This window comes from Perognathus longimembris, chromosome 15 (assembly GCF_023159225.1).
Source record: "Perognathus longimembris pacificus isolate PPM17 chromosome 15, ASM2315922v1, whole genome shotgun sequence".
NCBI classification, from domain to species: domain Eukaryota; kingdom Metazoa; phylum Chordata; class Mammalia; order Rodentia; family Heteromyidae; genus Perognathus; species Perognathus longimembris.
In genome coordinates this window covers 46,449,598-46,460,835 of record NC_063175.1, presented here as the reverse complement: position 1 = coordinate 46,460,835, position 11,238 = coordinate 46,449,598, and the positions used below count along the sequence as shown (strand labels likewise).

The following is an 11,238-nucleotide window of genomic DNA, read 5'->3' as shown; positions in this document are numbered from 1 at the left end:
CTACCTAAACAAACAAAAAACAAAGGGATTTGGGAGTGGCGCACGTGATAAAACACTTGCCTAGCAAGCATGAGGCCCTTGTTAAAATCCCCAGTACCATAGAAAAATTGAATAATACTTAAGGACAAATATATTTGGTGTGACTTAAGTATTACACAATGCACTCTTGCATTGAAATATCATATGGTAGCTCATTAGTATATATAGTTATTATGTTCTCATATCCTAGTTTAAAACTAAATTTAAATTAAAGAAAAAAATGGTCATAAAAAGATTTTAAAATGTTAAAGATTCTGCTTGTCTTTTAAAATAATATCCTAAGTAACCTGTAACATAAGTTTTTGTGTGTGCCAGCCCTGGGGCTTGAACTCAGGGCCTGTACTCTTACTTGACTCCTTTTGCCCATAGTTGGCACACTACCACTTGAGCTATGCCTCCAGATTCAGCTTTTCTGCTGGTTAACTGGAGATAAGTGTCTCTCAAATCTGTGTACCCAGGCTAGCTCCAAATCTCAGTCTTTGTATCTTAGCCTCTTGAGTAGCATATGGCAATGAGCCACAACACCCAGCTTATAGCTTTTTAAAAAAAAAATTGTCTTTAAGTAGTTATACAAAGGGGTTGCCATTCAGCTAAGCACCGTATGAATACAATGTGGTTTCACTGTTCTTGGTGAGAGCCCACAATAAAGGAATGCAGTGATAATGTGCCTGGGGGAAACAGACCAACAATTCAACAATTAAGTATGGAAATGGCACATACTCTATACACAACAATCCCTCACTCATGAGAGAGTCACAAGCCTGCACAAAGAAATATGTTTAATATGCAAACAATATCCCTTAAGTTTTTCTGGCTCCTGAAAACTTTTACCACAACTCCCATTACCATCTCCTAGAACGACTTCACATAATGCTATGAGGGCTACTTTTGGAGGAGTAATTATTTACTCAATTGAAGACACAGTCTAAAATTTTACCCACAGCCTTATGCTTTCATATTCCTTCTGGAAAAATCCCAATATGCAGTTGAATATTTCAGCACTGATGTATGCAACAAGAAACCTAAGAAGCTATGATGTGACACTGCATCTCAGTGGACACTGTAATTTTACCATGATGTTGGTGGCATAGCCTTGGTTTTGCATTGGCTAACAGTGTGATACTGAGGTAAAGGCAATGTAAAGTCTGGGATTCAAGTCCCTTATATCGTATGTAGGGCTAGCTAGACTTTTCTGTCTACTCATCCAGTATACAAATTCAGGTGACTGAGACCACTATCAAGACTTTTTCTGTCATAAACAATGAAATGCTATTAAAAGCATAAAAAGTGTTTAAAGGTATAAAAAGTGATATATTAAAATGATACATTATTATTTAAAGTAGAGAATCAATTCATTTTTATAGAGCTAAATTAAATGCTCTTTATGAAGTCTAACTATATTACTGGCTTATGATTGCTAAATATGTCATTTTCCTTTTTAAAATTGTATTTTCATTATTTTTAAGTAGTTGCACAAAGGGGTTACCATTCAACAAATCAGTTTATAAGCACATTGCATTTTGATCAATGTCACCCTTTCCCTATTCTCCCCTCTCACTATGTCAGTTTTCTTCCAAAGAAAATTAACTTTTGTTCAATCACTGCATCTAAACAATACATCATCACATTTTTTTAAACAGACAATACATATCAAAAAACAAATTCATTTGAAACAAGAGGAGATGAACTGCAAAGTCATTTGTGAGCAGTGCCACCCTTCTCTGGGCTCTATGATAGCCTGCCTGTGGCAGTCCTTCAGTTGCAGTGAATAAAGACAGTAGGGCTCTATATTCTTTGAGTCCTTCATTAAACTATTGATCCTTTTAGCATTATACATAATGTCCCAGTAGCTCAGCACATCAATGGGTGAAGTGCTAGTCCCTCTCTCTCTTTTCTCTCTCTCTCTCTCTCTCTCTCTCTCTCTCTCTCTCTCTCTCTTCAATAACTTGCACACTTTATGGAGAGGAAGTCACAATGATTTATTTACCTGACATTTTCCAGTCCGGATGTCGTATAGGGCCACTGAACCATGGCGTGCTCCAACGGCTATTCTGTGATTCCTCTCGTAATAGCTGACCATGTAGAACCTGGATTGAATGTTTTCACAATAACAACAAAAACAAAAACAAAAAAAAAAACAGGTGAGATGACCTGTATGTGGAAGCAGACAGTATACTTGCAGAGATTAGAGTCAGCTCTGATACATATTTCTAAATAAACACATCTACTATCATCACATCAAGGTTTTCCAAACATGTTTCACTTTAGTAATTCTTTAAAAAAAATCAATTCAAAAGAAAATTGATGTGGAATAGCACTTAGGCTTATTAATGATGATTTTCAATAGAAGATTTCAAAATCATAAATACACTTGAATTTTTGAAACAATAAAGTCAGATACAAGCGAAGACTAAATATGGAAATCTAGTTTCATTACAATGACTTATGCATATATTTCTATTTGAACAGAAATGGGAAAGATTTTTGAAAAAGCTTACATATACAATTTAATTATGTTCTTATGGTACTAAGTAGTGAACAATCAAGAAAGGTCACATGAAGACTGTATTTAATATCTTTTTGATAATTTCAAATGATTTTAGAAAGCTATCTACCAGAACAGTTACCTTACAAATCCCAAGATTTTCACCACTTCCCAGTTCATCAATAGGTAACTAAGGCTATTGGCAATCTAAAACCGTATTTGGTATTTATTTTACATTTCCTTTAGGAAGGATAGTTAAAAGGTTTTAAAAGGCGAAGTTGTCATTTTTCTTTTCAAATTTTAATTAAAATTAATTTGTTTTTATCATCTTCAATTGTTCAAAGGGGTTTCAATTCAACATGTCACTTATGAGTGCAATGTATCTTGATCAATGTTACAATTTCCATAGTTATCTTCAGTTTTTTAGATTAGTTTGCATAACCAGTCTAAGTATTTGAATTCCTAATCTATGCTCTGTCATACTGATTTTGTATACATATGGCTAGGTTCAGAAGGTAAGAATAAACATTGCCAAAAGAGTAAATCTGGTATGACTTCGTATGTATTCTATGGTCTCAGTGAGACTTGTCCAGTAAATGAGTGTCCTACCCTAATGTTTATGAGGATTTCGAATCAATTTTGGACATTCCCTGATAGTTTCACCTCTGGTTCTATATGATCAAACTAACTTTTTCATTACTTTATTTAAAGGAAGAGGGCAGATAAAATGTGTCAGAAAACAAATTAAAAGAGTCATTTCTTGAGGTAGCTATAGACTAAAATGCTGCTGGGTCAACATTTCTGAAATTCTAGGAAGGCAGGCCGAGAAACAAGCTTGAACCTGTGAGAGGGGTTATTCTGACAGAGTAGTGAGGTATATTTCATAACTGTTACTAAACTTCTTGTTGTTACTACCAAGTAACAACATTGATAACATTTCTGTCCCACCCTTAGTTTCCCCCCATGACTGTGTCCTTCTGTTCCACTGAGAGCACATGGAAGACACAAAGTAGTTCAGGCTCGGCTGCATGTGCGATGTTCAGGGATATCACTGTTCTTGCATGCTGGTTTGAGATAAGGAAGGACACAATACTCCTGAAACCTATGGAACTTCCCTCACTATTCAGTGAGTCCTGTCACAAACACGCCTCTACCCCAAAGGAAAGTGTGGGAATCAGCACTCAAACCCATTCTCACCTATATTTGCAACAGAAAATGCTTTAGACAACTTTAAAGAACATTATTGCATTGTCATTCAAGTTCTGTAAACATTGTACATTACTGTATCTGTGCCAGTACTGATATCCTCTTTTCTGTACATATATAGCAATATGGTATTTAATATTAAACAAATGTTTTTAACAACTGTTTGTTCAGTTCAGGTTAACAGCCACAGAAGAAAAAAACTTGCAGTGATATTTTATTATTTGCACAGATTTAGCAGCCACAGTGCCAAAATCCTTTCATAGAAGTGAACAGAATCACTTTCAAACTAATGCTTTTCAAAACAAAGCATAGGTAAAATACATGTGTGGTGACAAAGTCTTAAACTAGAATCTGCAGCGTTTTGTTATACTGCCCACTTTCTATGCTCTGGATATCAACCTCATCCTTCTGCATCAAGCAGAAATGCCATTATTTATGGGAGAAAAAGATCAAATCTATTTTTGGTATCAAATCTTTAGTCTGTCTGAAAGGGCCATATATTATAGGTCTGCACTTTTCATTTCTTGCAATTTACTACTGTTCTAGCACTTCACACAGCACAATGAACAGGGAGACTGAAGATCTTATGGCAGACTTTCATCTTAGGGTTTCTTACCCCTCTCTTCCCTGCCTCCCTTCTATTGTTTTCAGATGAGATCTTGCTATGAATTGCACACTGTGATCTTCCTGCTCCCACAGTGTTAAGATTACAGATGTGTGCCACCATGCTTGGACAGATTAAAACTTTATTCTTGGCTCTCTGAGCAGAAGTCTGGAAGCACTCACTGCCCAAGGATGCACTATGGGGACTGACTGCAACCACTGCAGAGAATCCTAGAGTCCACCATGGCCCCAGTTTATACTCTTCCTGGCACCAGTTCTCCAGATGAGGTTGTCAAGGTTAAGAACAGTGAGATGTGTATGATTTGCTTCTATCCTTGAAGGTGCTGGAGGTATGATTTTTAATACTAGTCTAATCTTGACTTCAGCCCACAAGAAATTGTGACATCTCAGAGAAATGATTCATGTGTACAGGCCTTCTGGAAATGGCACCTCAGTCTCCAGGTCACTATGATGGTAACAAGTACTTGGAAAACAGTTCCTAGGCAATGAGCTGGCAAGAAACCACTCTTTTATCCAAGTTAGTTCAACAATCTTCCTGTACTGTGTGGGCCAAAGGAAACTGTCAACTCAGAGAGCATTAGCACTCAAGCAAGTAAAAGCACAATTAAGGGGATTGAAGTAACGATGTGATATATAATTCTTGCTCGGGTCTGACATGGTCATCATCCAAAAAGTTTAAGATCAATGATCTCCACCCTTTCAAATTGCCACATGCAGTCAGAGGGGAACTTGTCAACTGCAAATAACATCAGCCTTGTCTTCTGTCCACAGGATCCTTCAAAGTTCAGACCTCATCCCTGGTCCTTTTTATTTCACACTGCTTTAGACATGGTAATCCACTGTACTTTCTTGGATAGGTTCAGAGGCTCCCACTCCGAGACATTGACATTTGTTGCTTGCTCTGCTTAGAATCTCATTGGCCCAGTATCTGAGCTGCTCATTGCGTCACTTCACAGGCCCCAGTTCCAAGGTATCTTTGTAAAGGACATCCTTACAAGGCCACTATGTTTAATAGCAGTCCTTCTCTGTTACTTTTTTAAAATGTCCTATTTTTAAATTACCTCTGCCTGGGATATTGGACTATATATTTTTGTTTATTGTTTGTTTTCTTCCATCAGAAACTTTGTCTTTTCCGGCTATATAAATATGTGCATATGGTGTAAGCAGGCAGGATAGAACAGTAAGAAGTTTAATGCAGCTCAGAATTCTATGCTTATTCTTTAGTGATTAGCACAGGAGCTATGCAAAGCATGAATTTTTTAAGATCAATGAATATTTTATGGGGTCTAAAATACTAATTCAGATGAGCACAGAGAAAACAAAAACTGTCCGAAAAAGTTAGGCAGAAATCAAGAAATAAAAGCAGTGCCAAGTCATCCTTTTTAAAATGTATTTTTAAATGGAGACAAACAACTGAAGATCTCCAAGAAGTGATCTGTAAAGATCCCTGGGCTTGGGTACATTATCATGAGTCTTAAGATTAGAGACTATAAACTATTTGATTTTATTTCAGAGACCCAGAAAAGCTTATCATCTTAGACTCTGTATTCATTCTTGAACTAAGATGATATATACAAAACACATTTTTTTGGATGTCTTGGGAATAAAAATGAAATGGGGAGTGCCTACTTCATGAGGGGTAGTTGAAGATGTGAAAAACGGAGTCCACTGTGGGACAGCCAATCACTGTGCTTGGGATTGGCCAAGCATCCAGTTCCTGCCTGACACAGTGCATGGCTATGGCTCTCTACTTACAGTTCCCTATGAATTGATAAGCTCTTTCCCATTATGAAAAATGGCCCTCAAATAAGAAACATGTGAAATTTTTTAAAGCCAATTTAGAAAAGATGGGGAAACATGCAACTCTTGACAGAAATATGATTTGGGAGAAAGGCAAATACTTGTGAAATTGCTGTCACTGTGACTTTGGTAATCTGCAGTGATCTCAAGACATTAATTTACAACTGCATACCAGATCCTCAAGAATTGAGATGCAACAAGAAACACTTCAGTTAATCCAAATTTAACTTTTAGTTCAATATTTAATCACTGTAAATCTAAGGATGTATAGAATAGAATGCAAGGAGCAGAGTTTTTCTTCTTATTTTTTCCCTAAGATAAAAATATTGCTAACTGTAACTACTATTATTTGCAGGTAATACACACGTACACGTGTGTGTGTGTGTATGTGTGTGTGTGTGTGAGCGCATATAGATTGCTCAGGCCTGAAAGTATCTATTACTTTTAATAGTTCTTAACACTGATTAAGGTGGTTCACAACTATTAACTCTTTTTTCTTAAAAAAAAAAAGTATTAAGTCAATACGTGATTACAAAAAACAACCCATTAAAACACTTTTATATATTTAATATGTATGTTTGAGAATCTACAAGAAATGTTGATGTATTTGTGAACAAATGACAAATGAGAAGATAGGTTTAACTTGATTTAAATACTGTACATGTACATATTAATACATCAATAAAAATACAATGAGATGTCTCATCACTTTTAAAATGGATACTGCCAAAAAAAAAAATGCTGGCAAGGATGTGGGGAAAATGGAACTTTTAAACATGATGGGAATGTAAATTTTTAGTTTCAATATACATTTCCTATTATAAATAATGTAAACTTTGATTTTCCTTATTGTTTTAAATACTCATAATTAAATATTCTTCCTAGTACACAATGTGAAGGGAAGCCTCTTGAAGGTCTAGAGTTTTGTTGTAAATAAGTATGTGTGTGCATGCATGCATGAAATACTTTCATTGTAATGAGGCAAGTGCTCTCCTAATGAACTATCCCCTTGCTCTGTTTTGTTTTATTTTATCATAAGAGCTTTAATACTGAAAGACAACAACCAACTGTTGAGCAGGTTAGGTGTAGAAAAATGGGACAGGATGAAGAGAAGGAATTTCTACTTGTGGTATAGGAGTAGCACCTGTATTTATTTACTACTATCAAAAGTATACTGTAGAATGATTACTAATTTAAGAATTTTCCTGGAATTAAGGCAGACACTGTTTTATAACTAATTATTGTTATCACCATATGGGATAAGAACAAACCACAGCTTTGGAGGATTTTCTTTAAAAAAAAATGAGCTCATGCATCGTTCTAAGGCAGACAGTGCTCATTTCCTTTCTGGAGTTTAAGTGCCCATTTAGGGCAAACAGAGCTGATTCAGCTTTTCACTTGAAAAGCAAAATCAATCAGTCTGTCTACATAATAACAAAGTTTAAGAAAAGGTAAGGCATCTCTGAAAATATAAACTTTTAGCTTTGCTATCTAGGAAGATTATTACTTGGTTCAGTTCAAAAGTATAAATGCTTATTGTATCTAGAATTTTCTATGTTAGAGTTATGTTGTATGGTAGAACTCCAGTGGTTTCCTGATACTACTTTTTATTTCTCTCATTTGACTTATCCTAGCGTGTGTGTGTGTGTGTGTGTGTGTGTGTGTGTGTGTGTGTATATGAATATGGCCTAGTGGTAGAGTGCTTGCCTCATGTGTGTATGTATGTGTGTGTGTACACATTCTAAAGAACTGTGTACTCAATGGGACCTACACATACATAAATGATATAGAAAACAACTGAAAGTGGAAGTTGCCTTTTACTCTGCCCTTAATCCCCTTTCTAGATAGCCATCTTAACCATGCTGTCCTGCATCTTCCTACATATTTTTTCTTATCATATGTATAAAGGGTGCATGGGTATCCATGCTCAGTTTCCTTTTTCAGAAAAGATTTTATATATATTCTTTTCTGCAGCGTTGCTAGTTTGTCTTTACATTTCTCTTCTGGCATTTTTTTTTTCATACCAGTTGAAATGGATTTACCCCAATACTGATAACGGCTGTATGGTATGCCATACTTCTTTTTTTTGTTTGTTTGTTTTTTTGTTTTTTTGTTTTTGGCCAGTCCTGGGGCTTGGACTCAGGGCCTGAGCACTGTCCCTGGCTTCCTTTTGCTCAAGGCTAGCACTCTGCCACATGAGCCACAGCGCCACTTCTGGCCATTTTCTGTATATGTGGTGCTGTGGAATCGAACCCAGGGCCTCATGTATATGAAGCAGGCACTCTTGCCACTAGGCCATATCCCCAGCCCGCCATACTTCTAATATATCATAAAGGCAAGAATGGTTAGTAAGCCATATGTCCATTAGAGAACACAGGAGAGTGTGTTTTAATATAAAGCACATTTTTATATGTAAAAACATACAAAGATGCCTTCCAACAAAGGTTAAGTGGAAGAGAATCTGTTAAACCAAGCAAAACAAAGTAGACACTTAAAATTTCAATATCAGTACAACTAAAACTCAGGTTATTTATCCACTTAAAGTAATAAGAGAATTGTTTTACTTCAAGACTTTGAAAGTTAATTCCCTCCCTGTCACAGCTAATGTCTTTAAATTGTACTGAGGAGCCAAAGTAGTTGAACCAGTAAATGTATTGCTCTATTCTATGCACAGATTACTTGAGAATATCTTCATTCTTAGAAGTAACATATACAGTGTAGAAGGGTAAAATAAACAGTGTAAAAGGGTACACATTATAACTTTTTGCAAAGTAATCACCGATTCATCATATGGAAATAAGCATAGACTTTGGAGTCAGGAGATTGATGTGCCTGATAAACATCTGCAGTGCTCATTATTGAAAACTCCCAAAGCATCATCAATTCCCTTCTCTCCTCCCCTGCACAGCTGCCAGCTCCCTTCTTTCCATCCGATCACAGCATCTAGGACTTTTCTGTGTACTGAAAATACTTGTTCACTCCAACCAGTGTTTGTGATACTTCACTGCTTGCCTCTTTATCTCTCAAGGCCCCACAGTGGCAGGGACTCTAGCTGACCTAATGTGTAGCCAGTAGCCAGTGGGACACATGGGATAGGCATATATTGTTTGATGACTAAAGAAAGATATGGATTCTAAAACACTTTCAGAAATTCTTAAAAACAGACACAGTAAAAAATGTTTTACTTTGTGAAGTCTCTTGGATTCTAAAACACTTTCAGAAATTCTTAAGAACAGACACAGTAAAAATTGTTTTACTTCGTGAAGTCTCTTGAACTCCATTTAAATTGAATAGTTCTTGAATAGTTTCTTTTACTCTCATTTTAGATTTAGGTATGAAGACTGACCATTTTCATGCTAAAAACTAACTTGATTTGCTGAAAATAAACACTGAATAATGAGACAGCGTAAGTTTGACCGCATAAAACGAATAGAAAAAAGACTAAAACACTTGTGAGGCTTCATTGCAAGGTAAACTAGTTGCTCTTCTTTCTTTCTTTCTTTTTTCCCATGGAACATTTTACCTGAAAAAGTAACTTAGAGAAAAGCTATAGTTATCTGGACTTGGATATTTGGGAAATGTCTTCTCTAAAGAAGTCCTCTTCAGGATAACAATTGCCCAGAATATGTTGAAAATGACAAATTCAAAGTTAGAAATGAGAATCAGAATTTGGAAAACTAAATCTGAGTTCTTCTTGCCTTGTCAATACTCACTTCACTGATATGTTCAGCAGGGGTTGCTGCTTTGTGTGAATCACAAAATGATCATACTTGAAGAGCTTAGATAATTTAGTGAAACAGTATTTTCTAAAACCCAGAGCAAAATAACAAGACCATGAGAAGGTAAAAGAGTCGCAGTGAAAGAAACACTGATGGATTTAAGATGGAAAGGACTTCTATATTTGCAGATTCCCTTAGAACTAACCTTTATAAAAACAAGTACATGTTGAGTTTTGATGTGGTACTACAGAGGTAAAATTATCTGTAAGACTGCTAAAAAAAAACCCTTCCTTTTTGATCACAGTTTGTTTGTTTTTTTGTGTTTTTTTTTGTTTGTTTGTTTGTTTTTTGGCCAGTCCTGGGCCTTGGACTCAGGGCCCGAGCACTGTCCCTGGCTTCTTTTTGCTCAAGTCTAGCACTCTGCCACTTGAGCCACAGCGCCACTTCTGGCCATTTTCTATATATGTGGTGCTGGGGAATCAAACCCAGGGCTTCATGTATACGAGTCAAGCACTCTTGCCACTAGGCTATATTCCCAGTCCTTGATCATAGTTTGGTGAGACCACACCTCTACATTTTCACCATAATTTTTTACCCAAACAACACATTGCAATCCTATGAAATTAAGAAAATTGAAGGAAAGGGTTGAGTTGGGAAGGATGAGGGAGAATGATGAAAGAGATGACAGTAATCAAGATGCAGTGTACTTCTAAAATGATTTGCTGAATGGTAACTCCTTTGTATAACTACTTAAAGATAGCAAACAATTAAAATTAAGATGGACATATTAAGGTAAAATATTAAGATGGCCTTAAACAAGGCCACACATAAAAGGAATCTCCAAAAATGTAAAACTATGCTTCTTTTCTCAGTACTTATATTTTGTTTTAAAAAGTAATTGTTTTATAGAAATATTTTATACCACTGTATGTCTATTACCATTTTTTAAATAAGTAATAAGTATTTTTAGAATTAGTAAAAATCAAGAATGGTACTTTATAAACAAATGTTTCACATTTTCTATTTTTAGAGGTCTTGAGACCAAAAAGTTAGAGAATTATTACATTAAATACTAAAAAGTATTTGATTTAAAAAAAGAATGAGAGGATGGGATAAAAAATAACACTAAAACATAAGTATAATAGTAAAATATATTAATAATAAAAAATAAAAATAATGAAAAGCCAGGCACTGGTGGCTCATGCCACCTAGCTACTCAGAAGGCTGGTATCTGAAGACTGTGGCTCCAAACCAGTATGGGCAGGAAAGTCCGTGAGACTCTTATCTCCAATTGACTACTAGAAAACTATAAGTGGTGCTGTGGCTCAAAGTGGTAGAGTGCTAGCCTTAAGTGAAAAAGCTTTA

The 11,238-nt window shown here is 35.8% G+C and overlaps 1 protein-coding gene across 5 annotated transcripts in view; it reads right to left on the bottom strand.

Annotated features, from left to right (window-relative positions):
* The window catches only part of Wdr7 (WD repeat domain 7), a 252,259-nt gene that overhangs the window by 56,843 nt on the left and 184,178 nt on the right, over positions 1 to 11,238 (bottom strand). For all 5 annotated transcript variants that reach the window (XM_048363808.1, XM_048363805.1, XM_048363804.1 and 2 more), the window contains one exon: positions 2,027 to 2,126. In XM_048363808.1, the coding sequence (XP_048219765.1) occupies positions 2,027 to 2,126 (100 nt within the window). The remainder of the gene's footprint in view (positions 1 to 2,026; positions 2,127 to 11,238) is intronic.